General features: G+C 44.1%; 1 protein-coding gene across 2 annotated transcripts in view; it reads right to left on the bottom strand.

The window, feature by feature from the left end:
- alcama (activated leukocyte cell adhesion molecule a) overlaps positions 1 to 22,123 on the bottom strand; it is a 248,297-nt gene that overhangs the window by 30,332 nt on the left and 195,842 nt on the right. For both annotated transcript variants that reach the window (XM_078560049.1, XM_078560050.1), the window contains exons 2-6: positions 13,575 to 13,675; positions 10,797 to 11,016; positions 3,091 to 3,155; positions 1,654 to 1,741; positions 465 to 638 (exon numbers count right to left, since the gene is read on the bottom strand). In XM_078560049.1, coding sequence (XP_078416175.1) covers positions 465 to 638; positions 1,654 to 1,741; positions 3,091 to 3,155; positions 10,797 to 11,016; positions 13,575 to 13,675 — 648 coding nt within the window. The remainder of the gene's footprint in view (positions 1 to 464; positions 639 to 1,653; positions 1,742 to 3,090; positions 3,156 to 10,796; positions 11,017 to 13,574; positions 13,676 to 22,123) is intronic.

Genomic DNA, 22,123 nt, shown 5'->3' on the forward strand with positions numbered 1-22,123 from the left:
AGGTCAATCCCTATAAACATTTAACAGTGTTAAGTGACAGCACTTTTGTTTTGGAGTTTCACTGCAAAACTTGAGCACATAATTAAGCTGACGCTTCAGTTTAGTACTGAAGGGAGTGCTACATATTATCACAGAGCCTATCCCTTTGACGAAATGTTAAATTGAGGTCTCATCTGCCTGTTTGGATGGATGTGAAAGATTTCACAACAGTACCTGAAGAAGCAAAGGAGTTCTCCTGGTATCCCAGCCAACGTGTATCCATCAACTAACACTGCCAAAAAAGGTTAATAGGTGAATCTAATTGTAGGGCCTTATTTCATGCCAATTACCTGCATTTCATTGGCTCTGAAGTGCTGGGTTGTCCTGACGATATGAAAGGTCTTATAAATTGCAAGTCAAGTTTTCTACATGAGAGTTAGCAGATCATTCAGCACTATCTTAGCAGGGACCTGATTGCTACTTACAGTGTACAAACAAAGTGACAGGCGAAGATTTTTTAGATGCTGTTCTGTCTTGGTCTTCAAAGTAAGTTGCTATGCAGGTGAAAGAAACTCTTCCCTCCCCCTTCTTTGACGTGTACTTCAGAGAAGATATTGTGCTGTAATAACCTTTTTCACTAGTAACAACTCTATCGTTGGCTAGAAAAAAAGTAAAACATTCGTTAGGATCAGAGTGGTTACAGCAGAGAAGGCCATTCGGTCATTCGATCCCATGCCAGTTTTCTGCAAGACTAATTTAGCTAGTCCCACTCTCCCCGTAGTCCTGCAAATTATTTCTCTTCAGGTGCTTATCCGATTCCCTTTAAAGGCCTCCCACCACCCTTTAAGGCAGTGCATTTAAGATTGTAACTACTCGCTGCGTAAAAAATAGTTTGTCATCTCGCCTTTCATTCTTTTGTGCATCATTTTAAACCTGTGTCATCTGGTTCTCAACTCTCCCACCAAGGAATGGGCTTGGAAGGACATTTCAATCAAAATTTCCTTAGACAGCCGGTAGACTGGCAGTATCAAAGCGGGGCCATCTGACTGGACTCAAACCCTAATTTTTTTTTTTTTAAAACTGATATTTTCATATAAACCTTTGCTGAAGCAAGGGTTTTCAAACAGGAAACTGCACATTCAGAAGAGGTCAGGTCATGCAGGTTATCTTTACCATTCTTGGCTGGATCATGATGGAGTAGCAGACAATGCTGGTTCTGGAATCCACCCCATGAATATTCAAGTGTATTGGTAGTGGTTGACTAAACAGAAGGCTTCTGTTGTCTGAAAATATGTCTGGCTATTTCATTTTAGAAAGACTAAGTCGATGTACGAGAACAAGAAAATAGGCAAAAAAACGCTTAAGAACATGCACTACTGATTGCGAGGAGGAAGTAGCAGAGATGCCACAACTAGCTCCAGTGTCTTAGGTGCAGTGGAACAGAAATCAGCCAGCTGACTCTCCTGATTACTATCCAGTGAAGCTTGCTCCATGCAAGAACAGGACCAGACTGAAATCTGATGTGTTTTGTAGCCAAACAGCCCAATGTCACACACAAGCTCACAGTCCATCTAATCTGATGACAATATTTCTATCATTCCCCACGAGAAAGGTAATAATTCAGAATCAACCAATTCAATATACGATCAGTGATCTTGAATTCTAGAATCATACCTGAGCTGCTGAGGTCCACATTCTGAAGATTATGCTGCCAGGTAATGTTGGCAACAGGGTAGCTATTGTTCACAACACACACACCAACCTGAGGTAAAAGAGAAGAGGCGCAAAATAAAACACAATTACATATCTGGAAACACGTCAGTAACAAAGTTCTACATTTTGTGTTTATTAATCATTAATGTTTTCTCTGTTGGGAGTACGTACCTGAATGGAAATTTGTGTATAGAGAACAGGGAACGTACCTGTACCAATGCTCCTTGCTAACACCATGCTTACATAGTCTGATGGAGGGAAAATGCCAGTTAATGTTAATGGATAGAAAACATTGGCTGAGGAGTGTGCAATTTCCCAATATGTGCTCCTGATAAGCGCCAGCAGCAGGCACAACAGAATTTTACTTCAAGGCAACACATCAAATGGAAATTGATGCTCCCGCTTTATTGTCTGGCCCTCAACTGCAGTAGAAACCTTCTTATTGTACTAATGGAAGTCAAACATTTTTTGCACTCATTTAAGAGGTGATACCATTATAAAAAGATTGCTGGATTCACCGTTTCATTAGAGCGTGTGATGCCTTAAACTTTCCGAATGCTGAAAAACAATTCTGATAATGTTGCTCGTCGCTGAACACGTCGTGTAATTAACATCTTCAGTTAATCCGCACAAATTAAGCACTTTATAAATATAACTTCTTGATTCATTAATCTGTGATGTGTATATAACAGAATAATACATGTTACACAAGGTCATAAGAATTTTTAGGAAGAGGAAAGGTCACTCATTCCAACAACCTTTAGCATTTTGAAAAGATTAATGCCACCAACACATTTCAATTCCTTTCCATTTCCAGAAATCCATGTTATTTATGCTGGCTGTTTCAGTCACCTTCCTTGGTAATGTATTGTTTGAGTTTGTTACCCTTGTTCAAAAAGCTGCATACGGCATCTCTTACACTTAACTTACAAGTTTTAACTTGTGCTTCGAATATGTGATCCCTTTGCCACGATGACTATTTTTGCTAACTTGATCAGTCTTTAAAACTTGAATTAGTCCATCTTCAGGCACTTCTTTTACACCGCGAGAAAGCTCAATTTCCTAATGATTTTCTCATAACATAAATGTCCAAAGCTCATTTTTATTACTTGTTCCTCTTGGATCTCTTAAGGCCAATTATGTCCATCTTATGTTTTGCTGACCAGGACTAACAATGGTCCATATAGCATTTGAGCAATGCAAGAATATTGCTACTTTTAAATCTCTTTGGATTTGTAGTCTATAACTTTGCAAATACAAACCATGGCCTTATATTATATGGCACACAACTGAATAATACCCAGAGCTTCCCAAGCAATTCTGGTCATCAATCTGTACAATGAGTTAGCTCTCTTGCTTCTGTTACCAAGTCAGTTTGTGTGTGTGTCTTGTACGTACCTGCTGTAGTTTCCCTTCTTCTAAGAATGCAGCTGCTTCCACAATTTCAGGATTAGATGGTTTTTCTAAAAGAAACAAAGTTTAGGCATAAAAAACTGTTTACCGAAAATTTATATTGATGAACTGAAATCACTTAATGCACGGGAATGTTGTAAATAAGAATTATTTTCATAAGGAAGTTTACTTTTCATTCTGCAAATATACATATACATGCTAACCAATTCCTAACTACAGTATTTATCAGTTGTCAGAAAATAACAAGCATATTGGCTCAGTTCAGCTACAGAGTACACGGGGTCAATACAGCAACAGAGTTCCCTATTTTGGGCAATAATGAAGGATGAACACAGACTATGTAAAGACAGATTCATTGAAGAGGCTCTAGAAGCTGGAGGTGACAAGCTCTCTTTACTGCCAAGGGGAACTGGGTCAACACACAGAACAGATGTGGGTGGCAATTGCATAGGCAGTACAAATAGCGATGTCTGTCTGCCATGCCTGAAACAGAATTTGAAAAAAAGCTATCACACTTGATGGGGAGTGAAAATGTGAATAATGTGTATAATTGTGAAAAATCATAAACTTCATATGTGGATATTTAAGCAAATGAAAAATGTTAACATAGGCAGCTTTGCAAAAAAATTAGTAAACATAACTTCATCCAGTCATAGGCTCAAATTGCAACACTGAAGGAGCCACTGAAGTTCGGTACATAATATTCAAGCAGGTTAAAACGGAGGAAAGACTGATGAATACTTATTACATATACGTGCATTCAATCAGCTAATAGAGATTAGGCTAACAATGTACTTCAAATTCTATTAAATCATGGATATGCCAAACACAATATGGGTGCAGCCTAACTAATAATAGTATCCGAAATAAAAACAGGAAATGCTGGAAAAACTCAGCAGGTCTGGCAGCATCTGCAGAGAGAGAAACAGAGTTAAAGCTTTGAGCCCGTATGACTTCTTCAGAACTGTCTCTGTTATATAACCATCATATCCGCTCGGGGATATTGTTGATATTCTTCAGCACTTCAGCACAGATGGCAGCACACAACCGAATCCATATCTGCCTCCAGGAAGCTCTAACAGAGTTCACATGCTTGTAGTGCAAATGAGTGACACAGCAGGTAAAGGATACAAGCCCTCACCTGTTGGTTTGTGAAGTGCATATCTTAATAATCACAATGAATATGAACTTTTGCAGGTGGAGAGCAGTCATTGTGAAGAGTTTCAAAAAATAGAGCGTACAGTTTGTCCAGTGATAACAGTAATGTGCACATTCACACATCAGGGCAAATCCATCAATCACAATGCTAACAGGGAACCGCACAAAGTGTATAGTAAGTGAATGGGCATAAAAGTGCCACAGCTTGGCATGGGGCACATGTGGGGCCATAGGGGTTGTTTGTGTGTGTGGAGGGGAGCGGGGAGGGGGATATACCTAGGCATCAGGGGCATGAGAAGTGTGTGGGGGGAGAGGGTTGGAGGGCATTCCTGTTTTAATTTAAACTGGGACGAACACTGAGGCACAGCACCTCTGGCTACCTCCGAATCTTTTCCTGGGTAAGCTGGCCTGACTGCAGCACCTGCACCCTCCTACAATGAAAATCCCACCTTTGTGGCACTTTCTCCCAAAGCAGGCAGGTGGAAGTGGGAATTTACCAACTCCCACTACCCACCTCGAAGATGAAAATCCAGCTCTATAATATCATCAACCCACGCCTGACTTGCAGTTCCTTAAAGCTCAGCTTCCTGTAAGAAACACGGGGTTGGAGAATTTACAGAAAAATCAGGTTGGGAAGATCCCTGACCACAAGATAACCTGAAGATTTCTTCTATTTAAGGCCAATACCAAAATCATTTTAAAAAAAAGCTTGAGGGTCCAAATTGCTTCCCTTTCCTTCCCAAAAAACACCCCACATGCACCTGTTCTGGAGGTTGGTATGCCTTACCTCACTGGGGATGCCAACTGCCAGAATTGTGCCATGTCCTATGGGCTGAAGAAGCAGAACTCTCAGAATAAGGAGTCCATTCCCACAGCTCTACCCCTTCTGACCCACCCTTTACAAGGCCAAATGGGGAATCCCAAATCAGGCCAGGGCCCAACATTTTCAGTCTTTTCCTCAGCTGTTCCACCAGCGTTCTAGAGGGATCCCAGCAAAATGGACAAGTCAAGTTCACATCAATATTTTCTTTCATGCTTTGTTTAATACAACCTCTAGATGTAACTTTTGCAATGCTCTCCTCAACAGCCTCCTGACTCCTAGGCTGCATACCATCCAAAACTTCATCACTTACATCCTGCTGTGCAGTAAACCCTCAAGCCCTTCACGCCCATCTTCATTAATCTACAATAGTTACCCATCTCCCATTGGATCAAATTTAAATTCCTTGGCCTTGTCTACAATTCCCTATATGGCTTGGCCTTACCTTATCCTCTGCAAGGACCCTGCAGCCTTACAACCTGCCACATTTCCTCAAGATTCAGGCCTATTGTGCATACCCATTTCACCCACTCACCACTCCCCCAACGCCAATCAGCATTCAGCTCGGCTCTTTATTAGACAGAAACTTGTCCTCTTTAAAAAAAAATCGAGGGGTGGGATCAACACGTGCTGTCAGCCCATCTGCCTCCAATTAAGAGATCGCCTCCAGGTCCACCATCCAATTAAGGATGGCAGGCAGGTTACTGAGAGGGATCCCAGAGGCAGCGACAGAGGTGGGAGCTGCTGCTGCCAGATGGGGACAGTGAGGGTGCCTCCACATTGAGTTGCCCGCTGAAATGATGATTACTTTTATAAATTAAACGGTGGCCACATCACAGCTGCCATGACATCCCTGTGGAGGGGAAACCCCTTCAGAGGATGACCTGCAGTTGCAGCTCTGGTCCACAGTTGGCTGGGGTGGAGGAAGGTGTGAGGTTGGGAAGTGAACAGAAAGAGGCCACACAGGCTCTCCACCAGGCACTGCTGGCTTTTGCCTCCAGGGGGGGGGGGGAGAGAGAAGATCCAGGAAGATCCCAGCGGTGTCCCCGTTCTGCCCACAAGTAGGCAGCTAAATATGCAAAGTGGCTACCCGCCACCGCTGGATGGGTAACCATTGCCTCTTCTGCCCCACATCCAGCAAGATCAGCAGACGTCGGAACACATTGGCCAGAAGTTCCCCTTTCAAGTTTTCCTCCCAGTCACACCTTCAAACCTGCCTCCACGGGACAGGATAAACTGTGTCCCATAAGTCAGACATGGGTTGACCGCATATATTGTTGATTCATCCAAATTGGGTCTCCCTTTGAATACAGATCCTTATTAGGATGTGTGATTGGTGAATTTGCCCTGATGAGTGCATGTGCACATTACTGTTACCAATGGATAAACAGTACATTTTGTTTTTTGAAATGCTTCACGATGACTGATTTCCACTTGCTGAAATTCATATTCATCGTCATTATTAAGATGTGCACCTTGTAACTATACAAACCAACAGGTGAGAGCTTGTAATCTCCAGCTGCTGTACAGACGCACTACAGACGCTCAGCATATGAGGCCATGTTTCGCCGTTTTCTGCTCGGATCCGCTGTCGGTGCGCAGACTGATGCACGTCTGCGACCAGTTCGAACTGGCCTCGGGAGCCAAGGTAAATCGTGGGAAGAGTGAGGCCATGTTCTTTGGGAACTGGGCTGACCGATCCTTTGTCCCCTTCACTGTCAGGGCTGACGGCCTGAAGGTGCTGGGGATATGGTTCGGAGGGACCGGGGCATGCGTTAGAAACTGGAAGGAGCGAGTGGCTATGGTGAAAAGGAAACTGGGCATGTGGGAGTGACGCTCCCTCTCCATTGCGGGTAAGAACCTGGTCATCAGGTGTGAGGTACTCTCGCTGTTGCTGTACGTGGCGCAGGTCTGGCCCATTCCACACTCCTGCGCGATGGCGATCACTCGAGCCATCTTCCGCTTTATCTGGAGGTCGAAAATGGATCGTGTCTGCAGGGACGCGATGTACAAGCCTCTAGATAAAGGGGGAAAAAACGTGCCCAACATCGCCCTCATACTGATGGCCACCTTTGTGTGTGGCTGCATCAAGCGGTGCGTAGACCCTCAGTACGCAAACACCAAGTGTCACTACGTGCTGAGGTTCTACCTGTCCCCGGTGTTGCGAAGGATGGGTCTGGCCACGCTGCCGCGGAACGCTCCAAGTAGTTGGACCGTGCCGTACCACCTGTCCCTCGTGGAAAAATTTATGCAGAAAAACACCTTTGACCACAAGTCCATCAGGCAGTGGTCAGCACGTAACGTCCTAGAGGCCCTGAGGGAAAAGGAGAGGGTGGACCCTGTGGGATGGTTCCCTGAGCAGACTGTCAAAGTCATTTGGCAGAATGCCTCATCGCCAGAACTTTCCAACAAGCACCAAGACGTAGCTTGGCTGGTGGTGAGAAAGGCCCTCCCCGTCAGATCCTTCCTACACGCCAGGAGTCTCACCCCCTCTGCACGTTGCCCTCGAGGTGGCTGTGGTGGGGAAGAGACCGTTGTTCACCTCCTTGTGGATTGTGCCTTTGCAAAGAAAGTCTGGAGAGAGATGCAGTGGTTGCTGTCGAGGTTCATCCCGAGCAGTTCTGTGACACAGGACTCTGTGCTCTACGGGCTGTTCCCAGGGACACACACCGAGACAAACATCGACTGCAGCTGGAGGATCATCAACTCGGTGAAAGACGCACTTTGGTCTGCCCGAAACTTGTTGGTCTTCCAGCACAAAGAGTTGTCCCCGACCGATTGTTGCGGACTGGCACAATCCAAAGTCCAGGACTACGTGCTGAGGGACGCACTAAAGCGTGGGGCAGCTGCCGCAAAGGCGCAATGGGGAAGGGTCGCTGTCTAAGACCTTTCTACCACAGCGCACCGAGAGACTGGGAACTGTTTAGAGCCCCTCGGGCTGTACAGATCAAAATGAAAGGCTGTAAATGATTGTAATATTGTTTGTACTGATGCACCTGGTGATACATTTTGTAAAAGTTTAACCTGGATTGTACCCTTGTAATGTTGTTTTTGAAATGGTTTTGAATGTGATTGAAGATTTTTTATGAATAAAGTATATTTTTACAAAAAAAAAAAATATGAGGCCATGTTCTTTGGGAACTGGGCTGACCGATCCTTTGTCCCCTTCACTGTCAGGGCTGACGGCCTGAAGGTGCTGGGGATATGGTTCGGAGGGACCAGGGCATGCGTTAGAAACTGGAAGGAGCGAGTGGCTATGGTGAAAAGGAAACTGGGCATGTGGGAGCGACGCTCCCTCTCCATTGCGGGTAAGAACCTGGTCATCAGGTGTGAGGCACTCTCGCTGTTGCTGTACGTGGCGCAGGTCTGGCCCATTCCAGACTCCTGCGCGATGGCGATCACTCGAGCCATCTTCCGCTTTATCTGGAGGTCGAAAATGGATCGTGTCCGCAGGGACGCGATGTACAAGCCTCTAGATAAAGGGGGAAAAAACGTGACCAACATCGCCCTCATACTGATGGCCACCTTTGTGTGTGGCTGCATCAAGCGGTGCGTAGACCCTCAGTACGCAAACACCAAGTGTCACTACGTGCTGAGGTTCTACCTGTCCCCGGTGTTGCGAAGGATGGGTCTGGCCACGCTGCCGCGGAACGCTCCAAGTAGTTGGACCGTGCCGTACCACCTGTCCCTCGTGGAAAAATTTATGCAGAAAAACACCTTTGACCACAAGTCCATCAGGCAGTGGTCAGCACGTAACGTCCTAGAGGCCCTGAGGGAAAAGGAGAGGGTGGACCCTGTGGGATGGTTCCCCGAGCAGACTGTCAAAGTCATTTGGCAGAATGCCTCATCGCCAGAACTTTCCAACAAGCACCAAGACGTAGCTTGGCTGGTGGTGAGAAAGGCCCTCCCCGTCAGATCCTTCCTACACGCCAGGAGTCTCACCCCCTCTGCACGTTGCCCTCGAGGTGGCTGTGGTGGGGAAGAGACCGTTGTTCACCTCCTTGTGGATTGTGCCTTTGCAAAGAAAGTCTGGAGAGAGATGCAGTGGTTGCTGTCGAGGTTCATCCTGAGCATTTCTGTGACACAGGACTCTGTGCTCTACGGGCTGTTCCCAGGGACACACACCGAGACAAACATCAACTGCAGCTGGAGGATCATCAACTCGGTGAAAGACGCGCTTTGGTCTGCCCGAAACTTGTTGGTCTTCCAGCACAAAGAGTTGTCCCCGACCGATTGTTGCGGACTGGCACAATCCAAAGTCCAGGACTACGTGCTGAGGGACGCACTAAAGCTTGGGGCAGCTGCTGCAGAGGCGCAATGGGGAAGCGTTGCTGTCTAAGACCTTTCTGCTACAGCGCACCGAGAGACTGGGAACTGTTTAGAGCCCCTCGGGCTGTACAGCTCAAAATGAAAGGCTGTAAATGATTGTAATATTGTTTGTACTGATGCACCTGGTGATACATTTTGTAAAAGTTTAACCTGGATTGTACCCTTGTAATGGTGTTTTTGAAATGGTTTGGAATGTGATTGAAGATATTTTATGAATAAAGTATATTTTTGCAAAAAAAAAAAATATGAACATCATTAGACCTTCCTGGATTTTGTTGTGTTCTTGTTCTGAAGTGCTGATTCTTTCCACCCCCCCCAAATCTCTCCGCTTCCCCACCTTTAAAAAAAACCTTCTCAAAACACAACAAGCTTTGATCAGTATGCTCAATGCTCCTGTAAAGGCTTGGTGCCTGCTACTCAGGATGTTTTTCTATGTTAAAAGTGCCACATAGCTGCAAGTTGCTGCTGTGAAAAAGCTTATGAAGTGGAAATAAAAGCAGATACCCTGTCATTGTGACGCCTCTAAGCATGATTGCAAAATTGTCATTTACTGACTGCAGTGAGGACGTGCTCGGGAGCTCATAGCCACTAGGGAGTGGACTGAAAATGGACAGACTCCCTTTCAAGAGCTTAATTCACTGAAGTGGAATTTCCTCTGCTGCTTCTTCTCAAATCTGATAGGAAAGCTGCAAAGGCATGAGACAACTGCCTTCCTATAATGAACTCGATCTTCCTCTCCCCTCACCCTGTTGCTCTTTTCAGGGCAGTTGTCTGTGGTCCGCCGCCCCTTCCCCAAATGCCACATATGATAGGGAGGTGCGACCCTGGAAGCAGCGTAATTTCCTTGCTTTCCAACCAGAAAATGCTGAGCGGGTGGTGGTAATCCCTGGTGCAAAAACAAGCGGCTCTAATAGGCCTTTTGTGGAGAGATAGCCCCATAGAAGGCACTTCTCCCTCATATTTAGGCCACACAATCTTATTCTATTTAGGCCTTGGCCAGTCCCTCCTTCATATTCAGCGCTCTTTTGTCCTCTTTGATCATCACGTTTCATTAGGCACTGCAGAATCAGTCCCAGTGGCAGCACCAGAGGAAAGTTCCCTGACCCAGGAAATTGGGGCAGGCCCAGGGTGAGGTCAAGCTGCAGGTGGGCCTCCTGACCCAGCTCTCTCGTGGACAAAGAGGAAAATCCAGGCCTATAAGACTAAAATGAACCCGAATCCTGGTCGTCGAGGAAAAAGACAATATTCTAATTGCCTTTATTACCCCCAACATTTACTGGGGAAATATAATAATGGGTGAGTGCAATATGCAAGTACAGCAGTCCGCTGTGGAGATCCTCTGCTGCATTAAGACGATTTTAATACCATTATCTCTGATACTTACTGTAAATTTTGAGTGAGACTGGAACTTCATCTATGTCTGATACCATCAGGGTGAAGCAGGAAAATATCTTTTCATCCTGAATTCCAACATTAGAGATATTTAAGGAGTAGTCCTTATTCATAATTATCCTGTCCTTGTATCCGGAAACCTCTCTGTATGTTACTGCATTGTTAGCTGGTGAAAATGAAATTAGTTGCTCGTTGTCCGTTTCACTTAACTTCTGAAAAAGAGAGAATGAAATGAAGATCAACTGTTTGTAGCCTTTAGACCTTTCGTTTGTCTGGCGTTCTATCAGGGGTTTTCAGAACAGGCAAATGGTGATCTGCTGAGGTGCAGCTGGCAACAGCTCAAGTTCCTATTCTTTACTTAAAATAAAAACAAAAAACTGCGGATGCTGGAAATCCAAAACAAAAATAAAAATAAAAATACCTGGAAAAACTCAGCAGGTCTGACAGCATCTGCGGAGAGGAACACAGTTAACGTTTCGAGTCCGTATGACTCTTCAACAGAACTAAGTAAAAATAGAAGAGAGGTGAAATATAAGCTGGTTTAAGGGGAGGTGGGACAGATAGAGCTGGATAGAGGGCCAGTGATGGGTGGAGATAGCCAAAAGATGTCATAGACAAAAGGACAAAGAGGTGTTGAAGGTGGTGATATTATCTAAGGAATGTGCTAATTAAGGGTAGAAAGCAGGACAAGCAAGGTACAGATAGCCCTAGTAGGGGTGGGGTGAAGGAATCGAAATAAGCTAAAAGGTAGAGATAAAACAATGGATGGAAATACATTTTTAAAAAATGGAAATAGGTGGGAAAAGAAAAATCTATATAAATTATTGGGAGAAAAAGGGGGGGGGATCGGAAAGGGGGTGGGGATGGAGGAGAGAGTTCATGATCTAAAATTGTTGAACTCAATATTCAGTCCGGAAGGCTGTAAAGTGCCTAGTCGGTACATGAGGTGCTGTTCCTCCAGTTTGCGTTGAGCTTCACTGGAGCAATGCAGCAGGCCAAGGACAGACATGTGGGCATGAGAGCAGGGTGGAGTGTTGAAATGGCAAGTGACAGGGAGGTCTGGGTCATGCTTGCGGACAGACCAAAGGTGTTCTGCACCTATCACCACCTATCACTGGCCCTCTATCCAGCTCTACTTGTCCCACCCAACCTTAAACCAGCTTATATTTCACCTCTCTTCTATTGTTACTTAGTTCTGTTGAAGGGTCATACGGACTCGAAACGTTAACTGTGTTCCTCTCCGCAGATGCTGCCAGACCTGCTGCGTTTTTCCAGTATTTTTATTTTTATTCCTATTCTTTACTTGTAAGTCAAGATGGCTAGCATAAGCAGACAAGTTTCCTGGAGCAAGGAGCAAAATAATACTTCAAATCAAACCAATCCAATCCCACCTTTATTATGAAAGGGGCGGGGCAGGGCTTAAGATTTCTTTTGAGCATTAGGTGCAGCAGAATCATAAAACTTATTCATAAATAAAGAGGCTAAAAAAGCAAGAGTCCAAAGGCAGACCCTGGGCACTGGGTCAGGTGCAGGAGACTCTGCAGAGATGGGAATTCTGTTGGGATCTGGATTTCTACGCTTGGAACTTCTTAACCACTAGCCTCCCATCACCCAGTGATCTTGACGTTAGGACAAAGACTGTGTACAGATTGCTTCAGCCAAATGGCCATAATATTAAAAATTAAGTGAGAGCCCATGGTGCTAACAGGCCAGGGAGCTGTCTGCCCGAAACACATAACCATGTCATTCCTCCTGGAGCATGGCTGTCTGGTGATAGCTTGCAAAATACTTGGCCCCACCTTCACCCTGAAGTGACAGTTATCAGTGCCTATTCTGTCACACTTACACTTAGTGGATTTTCAGGGCTACATTTCTAGCTGTAGCAAAATTCTAGACAAAGAGCGAAAAAAATCCCTTGCTTTGATGCTCACACAAACACTTTCAAGCAGGCATAACTGGATAACAATTAGAAGCAGGAACTTTTCAACTCGCAAATGCCAACCAAAAATGCTGAAACAGTCCCCGAACGGATAAGAACTCAAGAAAACCCCTGACATTTCAGAAATAAGTCATTGTGTGAGCTTTGAGACTTAAGATGACAATGGCCCTGAAAATGTGCATTTGTTGGCAAGGTTTGACTGCAATGGCAAAGCAGCATGATTTGGAGGCTCATGATTCTCAAAACACTGAAAGTGGCTGATTCAAGTCGGAAGTGCAGACGTGCTAATGAGTTTGTTAGGTGGGCAATTCCCAGAATCTCAGCAGTTGGCCCAAACAGGAAATAAAATTTTTATTAAAAAGCATTTACAGCACAAAAATGCTTGCTTGTTTCTCAGATTTGCCTGCATCTTTGGAATTTATTTTTTGTTTTGGAGAACAATTGAATCATACTGCAAGGGATACTCTCCCCTGCTGGGGAAAGTGAACATTAGAAAGAATGAGTTTTCCACCTCCTCCACATGTTGCATATGTTGCCATTCACATCGCACCAACTTGTCCCAAAAAAAGGTGATCAGACTATTCTGAACTTTCAACATTATTATAGGGAAGTCCAATTTCTAAGTATCTGCCTGGAACAAGGCAGGAAATGCCACTGGATGACCCATTCATGTTTGTTCCCGGTATGAACCCTTCAACAGTAGCGGGCTGATCAACCTCCTTTATATTTGCATAAAAGCCAGAGGCTTTGACTATCTTAGAAATTCTTCACATCAGTAACTGAATGTATTAGCAGTGTCTAAGAAACTGCAACGGTCCATGAATTACTCACCATTCTCCATGACACCAAGGACAAATCACCATCTCTGTTCGCCTCACAAAACAATGTTACAGTATCTCCAACCATTGCAGTCACCGTGGTCATTGCTTGTGCTGGAGAATAAAGAACAATTATCAATTCAGTTACATAAAAATAAGGACATACCTGTCCTCACATTTTTCTCTCTCTTTTATTCGGCTCAAGGACAGCAATAAGACAACCATCTAGCCTAACATACAAGTATTTATCAGCTCAGGTCCTGGCTCCTATCCCAGTTATTTCCCTTACTTCCTCCCACCCAGCCCTGCCTTCCATCCTCTTTTTCCAGGCCCAGGTCCAGTCATCCACAGAGGGAAACAGAATATGAGAAAGTGACACATAGAATGTGTGCATGAGGCATATAGAAATAATGGAAGGTTTACAGAAGAGAGAGATATATGGCGGAAAAGTGTGCGAGAAGCCTTTGGAGAAACTGAGAAATACAGGAGGAAATGGAAGACCAGAAAGATTCACAGAATAGGAGACAAAGAGTAAACACAAGTCAAAAACAAGCAGAAATGCAGATGATAACGAGAGTGTGATAATGATAAATGCCACTTGTCCTCCCTGCATCAACTTCACTCATTAATTTCACTGGTCATTGCAGGCTTCCTGCATCTCATATGAATCAATTATTTAGTAAATCAAGAGTCAATTTTCAAGAATGATAACCACTTCACAAACGTTACTGTTTAAGTTGATAATTTTGACTCCGAACATTTCCTACTCCCTCCACCATTGAAGACACTAGCCCTCATGTGCCCACAATGTAGGCCTCCCAAACACTTTTGATGTCCTATACCCTCCCCATCTTTGAAAGCCTTCTTCACCCTGACCTAATCAACAACACCTCTCATATCCTGCTTTCTTATTCCTGCTCAAAACTGATGCCAACCTATGAAAGGCCTTAGAATGTTTGTTACGTTAAACGTGTTATATAAGTACAAGTACAAGCCATTGTGGTATAAGAAGCTTAAATATTGTTCAAGATTGAACATTTAAAAATGAGCATATCATCTGTGATCCAGGATGAGGCACTAAAAGATTATTCCAATAATGGATAATATAAACTGTAACACAATTCAGCACAACACCCCCATTTATACATGAATCACTGTGTGAATTCAACAATGTACTTTCATTACTTTCTATTCATGGCAGCAGATGGACTCATGCATATGTAATCTGATAGCAAACTGCATCAATCGTCTGCATCGTTTCAGCACTTCCACTGGTTTATTTTACCTTGATAGACAAGCACCACCCCTCTGCACCCACCCTACATTCCCAACCACCACCAGTACTGCAGCTAATGCATTTACTGAATGCTTTACCAAGTAACATCTTAGGATGCATATATGACCATCATTGCAAAGGATAAAATCCAGCAAAACCGTTTTGAATTTTCAAAAAGACAAACTGTTTTCAGGTTATCTTGGACTTTGATAAGAAGTAATCTGTTATTGCAATCACCAGAGGAGTGTCCGGTTCATGAAAACCAAGAAGAATTTTATTAGTAATAGGAACTACACATCCAGCACACTGGCTGCTGACTCAACGGGTGTGTCGGTCTCTTAAAGAAAAGAGCCGTATTATTTACGCAACTTTCATTACACGGGTCAGCTTTAGTGGATTATATGTGGATGGGCAGAAAGATCCTGGTTCTCATCTTGGTTAAAAAGTAAAAACACAAAGCACAAAAACCTAAAAGCTGGTGGAAACAATTTCTCCAGGCTTAAAGTTTCAAAATCTAAATCATTAGAAATATAAAGTATTGGAAATTCATTATATATTAACATGTAAAACAGTGAACATATGTCCTAAGAAAGCACAATAAGTACTGAGGGCCATTGAATTTTTATGTTTTTGTAATACCACTTTTGCAGCACAAGGTGCTGCTATACTTCCATTTTCTGCTCTAAAACACTGTTTAAAAACACTGCTATAGGCTAATAATAGGTATGCATTTTTCTATCACTTTTGGGTTGGTTTTTGCTTGAGGTTTAACATTGAACTTCATGCTGCTTTTGCCATTTAAATGGTGTTACAGGTATTACTTTTTAGGGTGGGGACACAGGTTGTTTATGCCCCGGTGCTCACAGATATCGGGAAAGCGTAGTACTAGAAACAGCCCCTTTACAAACTAAAACCTTATTTCACTCACCCCAAAAAAAACTCCCTCCAATTAGCAGAACAACAACATTCAGGTGAATGTGGCTGATCTTTCTCAGTTTGTCTGATATCTTGTTTTTTCCCCCTCCTGAAAAGTGAGGTCCAGCTAGCCTTTGTAGGGTATTGAGGTAGACTTGACCAGGAGCTCGCCATCCACCTGCAAGACCTGTGGTCTGACACATTTTCTTGATCGTGTGTAGTCTCACTGGGGGGGTTGCCTGGGTTTTTGCAGCAGATTAGTGGTTGGAATGGGCAGGAGGCTGGTGGGGAGGAGGAGTGGTGGTGGTGGTGGGATGATGAGGAAGGCTGTGGGTCAGTATCAGGGTAGTTGATTATTCTGGTGCCAGTGACCCCACAAGAATCGTTTAAACACTTTTTAAACTTTATTCATTTGCTGAGGTGGTCCCTTTAAAAAGTCCACCGGTAAGGGAACTCAATACCAAACACTAATAGTCAGGGCATGCACAGCACATGCTCCATCCACTGGTACTACAAAAGTACATCAAGGTCTTATTTGCAGTGAGAGAGCCTCGATTTGTGTTGTCTAATAAAGCTTCATCTGGCAGTCGCTGGGGGCTAGGAGAAAGGGTGCGAGGGTGGGTGGAGGCACTTGACTGTCCATTTCAAGGGCCCCTACCAAAATAGGATGTCAATGGCAACCTGCAAGTTCCCCTCCGAACTACACACCATGCTGAATTGGAACTATATAACCATCCCTTGACTGTGACTGGATCAAAATACTGCAACTCCCTTTCTAACAGCACTGTGGAAGTACCTACAGCACGGGGACCACAGTTCACTACCACCTTCTCAAGAACAATGAGGGATGTGATTGTTATTCTCCTCAGACTAAGATTATGCTGGGGAGGCAAAAAAAAACAATTGTCTACCATAAAATTTAAAGAGTGTATTGTCCCTATTATTAATGATTCATATTAAAAATCACTGCCCTCTCAACAATTTTTTGCTGTCTGCACAGTGGGGGTGGCAGGTGGTCGGGGTCGAACTTCCTACAGAACAATTTATCTGCCGTAACTGGTGAATCTAGAAACGTTAGACAGGTTAGTTACATGACTGACTGGTTTTCTCTTATTCTGTGTTTATATTCTATTGGGACAGCTCATTGAATTTAGGCCCAATAACACTCAATACAACCAACCAATCTCATCTGTATCCAGTACAATTCTGCAGGTTAAATGTTCCTCTGCAGGATGGGGCACTTGTATTTCATATATCCCAATTTACACAAGTGTTTTTCCACCGCATGCTGATATCTGCTACCTGATCAGTCACGTGCAAATTATAACATTTAAATACAAGTCTATTCAGACCACTGAATCTGCCAGTGCTAGCTCCCAAAGCTAACTCTCAACCACAGCTATCTACTCTTTTACATATTTTTCAGGATTAATCTTTGTTTGGGGACGAGTAGATAACAATGACTCAAGAACATGAAGCTTTACCAGAAACTGGACAAATAATAACCAACACTTGATCCGTTGGTGTCATTTGTGCTATTACTGGACTAGCATACAACCAAACCTTCTCCCAGATTAATACTGTAATAGGTTGCTGTCTTAACATGTCAAAATTACAATATATAACATGCAAAAGTGTTATGAACTGTGAAATGTTTATTGGGCTTTCTTAGAGATTTCTTAAGATTCTTAGGGGGCTTGACAGGGTAGATGCTGAGAGGTTGTTTTCCCTTGTGGGAGAGTCTAGGACCAGAGGGCATAATTGATGAGTAATGAGGCAACCTTTTAAAACAGAGATGAGGAAGAATTTCTTCCCTCAGAGGGTAGTGAACCTGTGGAATTCTTTACCAGAGGTCTGTAGAGGCTGGGTCTTTAAGTATATTCAAAGTTGAGATAGACAAGATTTTTAATCAGTAAGGGAAGCAAGGATTATGGGGAAAAGGCAGGAAAGTGGAGTTGAGGGTTATCAGATCAGCTATGATCTCACTGAATGGAGGAGACGACTCAATGGGCCGAATGGCCTACTTCTGCTCCTATGTCTTATGGACTGTTTGAGAGTGGGAGATCGGATTACTCCAAGTTTTGGATGTTCAGATGGAACATCCTGATATGCCACAGGAACAGGAGTAGCCCATTCAGTCCCTCGAGCCTGATACACCATTTAGTTAGATCATGGCTGACCTGTAACCTCAACTCCATTTACCGGTTTCTGTTCCATATCCCTTGACATGATCCCTAGTATCTGACCAAAGCCCTGTACAACACAAGCATCCTTTTCTCATTTTTGTATTCATATTCCCTTGTGATAAAGGCCAACATTCTATTAGACATTTCAAATTACTTTTTGCACAGTCTTCAGTGATTGGTGTACATGGACATCAGAGTCCTTTTGTTCCTCCACAGGTCCTAATCTTCTATGATTAGGAAAATATTTTGAATGGTCTGTCCTGCCATGAAAGATACTGACGCTCCCCTACATTGAACTCCCCACCTTTCCCCACCATGTGCCCACTTTGTTAATTACCTACCATTCTGGCGACAATTTTATCAGGTAATTTTATGAACTTGACTACTACTGCAGAGCTTTGCACACTAGGGGTGTGTCATGGGATTCAGGCCCATTTGGACTTTTCATCCTTTATGGATGTAAAATCCTGCAAAGCCTGCTGACCTCTGGTACGAGTTTCCACAATGGATCACTGAGATGGAGAAGATCCTGCGAAGCTCCGAGTCCACATTCCCAGTACACTCTCCCAATATTCAAAGGTCTGCCCAAAAGGGTAAATTGCTCTCTAACTTGGCTACAATATTTAATATACTCCCTCCATACTGAGCCTACACCTATAAATAGCTACATTCTTGCCCTCTCAAAGCCCAGGAACTTCTGACGCCCACTCTACTGGCTCTCTTGCCATGATTATTTAACTCAGCTCAGAACAAGAATCGACCTTGGGGCTTTCTTATCTGTGTAGCTCAGCTAAAACTTTGCGTGAACTTACTCGGTTATTGTGAAGTTTAAATACAAGTACCTTACTGTTTAACGTCCATGCAGTAGCCTTGCTGGGTAATTACTTTACTCACATCACTTCCTGATCCAACTTTGTTTTCAAACAATGCTGAGGAAAAGAGATTGGTATTTTGTTCCATGTGAAGGATTACATACCGATGTTGAACAGCAGATAAAAATCACCCAGACTTCCTATTGCATTGCATTTTGTTTGGTCCAAGACAGTTATTTTAATGTATTGCAGATTACCACAGCAACAGAACACTGCTCTCAAAGCACATGTAAAGAAACACATGGACTATATAACAACCTTTGGACTCTCAAGTGAGGTTTCTCCTCTTTTCTGGGACCTTGCAACAGCATGGGTATAAGCCAACTCGTTATGGATCATTACATTGTGGAATAATTGTGAATGAATGCTTAGAAGTTTTGTCTGAAATTCCTCTCAGCTATTTTAACAGAAGTTCTTTAACCTGTTTAAAATAAATGTAGTAACAAATCTGCTAAAACACTTGAAAAATGATTCCACTGTGTAAATTTCAATGTTCACAAATTATTTTTCTGCATTTAGCGTCTGGGAACGTTTAGTTCCCGAATACAAAGCATAGGAAATAGGGTGGAGGTCCTGCATTGGCATGATGACAGATCTCCATTCCTTTGTCATTGCCCAGGAATTTCTTGTTTGGCGGGGGAGGGGGAGGGGAGAATGCAGGAGAGATGGGGCTTGGTTTTCAATTTCCCATGGGGCTGAGAACGGGAGCAGGTGTGCTTTAAAAGTAGTGCTCCTGGAAGACTTGTCAGTGTCTCAACACCCCCAGGGCATGATGCTATTTTCAAAGTGAGGATAGTGTGTGTGCTGGAGCTGGGAACCCCCAGCCTCCAATTAACTGCCCACTAAGCACCGTAAGGAGCTTGTCAACGTGCTGGAGAAGGTCAGAGTGTTACTCTCAAATCACAGATCATCAAAGCCAAACAAACGAACAGTCTAGTGCACGTCAATGCGCACCTGTCAGGTGCAATGCAGAGAGCCATCAAGTAATGTTTTTTTCTGAGGAAAGTCTTTTGGCAATAGAGTGATTGCATCAGATTGAATGCAGTATCTTTTCAATGGCTTTTTTTCCACATCCCTGCGCTGGGAGGCTGCTGTCCCTCGGACGTCCTGCCTTCTCTATCCTACAAGGCAGCAGCAGGCCCCATCATGCCTCTGACGCTTGTGCTCAGCAGGCAGCTCCTGCCTCCTGGCAGTGTTCGGTGCCACTAATTGGCCGCCGAGCTTGCCTCTGGCCCAATTAGGGCATGGTGCATATGAAGATAGCAACACAGGCATGGCATAGGGTTGGGACCCCAACACTATCAGGCATTGGGTTCCTGAGCCCAGGTTGAAAATTGTGACCATGGTCTAGAAGATCAGAGCAGTGATACAGGAACCATCCCAAGTCCACAGGTTAGCTTTTTCTTTTCCACAGAGATATCAGACCAGGATAGCTGCTGGAAACCTACTAGCTGTTGTTACAGAATAGCAACAAGAAAACCCCATACAATTGCAATCATTGCTAGTCCTGCAGACCACTTAGTTCTGAGTGGGCCAATCAAATGATCCAGTTGGCCTAACTCACCAAATTAGGGTGTACTGAGGTCTGGAAAAGTCCATTCTGCTTTAGGAATCTGTCCTTTGTCCAGACAAAGGGCTCTAATTAGCAGCCCTTATTAAGGTGTCTTTTTCTCTCTCCTAATATTTGTCCTTCATTTGCTGAAATCACTAGACTCAAGGGAACCAAGAATATTAGGTCTATGCAGCTTTTCTCCATATCTGTGACCCTAGATAGTAAATGATGGGAGTCAAATTGCATGGAGGGTATGACAACAAGCCCAGGTCCTGTATTCGCCTGACTTCCACACAACAATGCTTTCTGAGAGGGATTCCCAATATGCATCATTATCCAGCAACACCTAGGGAGAAATGGGATTGTATGGTCATCAAGTTTGAGACTGATGCTCCTCATTGTTGATTTATCTGCTTGAGGTGAAGCGGGTGGGGGTCAAGCACACTGGCATCAATGGTCAGGATTTTCTGGTCCCGCCAGCAGCGGGCATCGTCGCGGGCAGGATGGAAAATCTGGAAAACGGCCAACAGTCAGTTGACTGTTGGCAGCGCTCCAAATTATCCTATCCTGTCGCGACACTGCCCACTGCTGGCGGGACTGGAAAATACGAGCCAATGTCTCCAGAAAAGGAAAAAATAAAGTAGTGGCATAACACTGGGTCCGTGTCAAGATGTTTAAAAGGAGAAACCTTGGCTGTTCTATAGGTATCAGCTACCCACATGGCCTCGTGAATCATGGAGGGCTAGGAACTTTTTTGAATCAATTCACTCTGGATCAAATTCAGTAGCAAACAGGAAAGTAATACCATGTTATACAATCTGCAGAAAACAACAGTTGGAATAATCCATCAAAATAACAATAGTTTTCTGTGGTATATCATGTTTCCCAACCAACAGAGGGCAATTAACTATTATTTCAATTACTACCATTCACTAAATGCAGCCTGAGCCTCAGTTATTTTTGCACAACAAAATTCAAATTATTCTGTAAATTAACCAACATGAATAAGGTGCCAATACAAAGGGGCAGTTTTAAACCCCAAAACGAGTGGGATGTTAATTGGGTGTTAAAAATCTCAAGCTGGAACCCAACCTGTTTCGGACACGCCCACTTTCGCTTCTAACGGAGACAGGCTGGGTAAGGGGAGCAGGCAACAAATGTGCTCCCAGGAGGCAGGTGCCTTATTTAAATATTTTAATGAGAATGTGCGCCTCACACTTTTTCTCAGTTTTAGATTTAACCCTAGCCACCCAGGTTTCCCAGGCCTCAGTATACCCAGCAGCTGAAGGGAGGTGAGAACTGCTGGGTCCAGCAGGGAAGAGCCTTTCCAGCACTGCTCAGCTGATCACCTCACCTCACCTCACCCCCTCAATCTTCCACTGACCTGGCCTTTCCAATCTCACCTCCATCTCCCTCCCATCCCATCTGATCCCTGGCTACGGCCTCAGGTTTCCCTTCACCCCTTCCATCTTCTCTATCCCCCCCGCAACTCCTTGCAATTTCTGATTTCCCCCTCCTCTGGCCTCCACACACACCCCACCCAGCCTTTCTGATTCCTCCCTCCTCTCTGCTCCCTGACATCGAAGGCCCACATCCCAAAAGCCAGCCAGCCTTAATATGGCTGCTGCAAACATGAAATGGATTCAAAAATGTCACTCAAGAGATCTTGCTGTTAAATTTGGCAGGGCCCAAGTGCAAAACAGTCCACCCCTGCCACCCAGTCCAAACCCCTCAAATATCTGTGCCAAGGAGTGCAAAAAA

The sequence above is a fragment of the Cetorhinus maximus genome, chromosome 16 (assembly GCF_964194155.1).
Source record: "Cetorhinus maximus chromosome 16, sCetMax3.hap1.1, whole genome shotgun sequence".
Taxonomy (NCBI): Eukaryota; Metazoa; Chordata; class Chondrichthyes; order Lamniformes; family Cetorhinidae; genus Cetorhinus; species Cetorhinus maximus.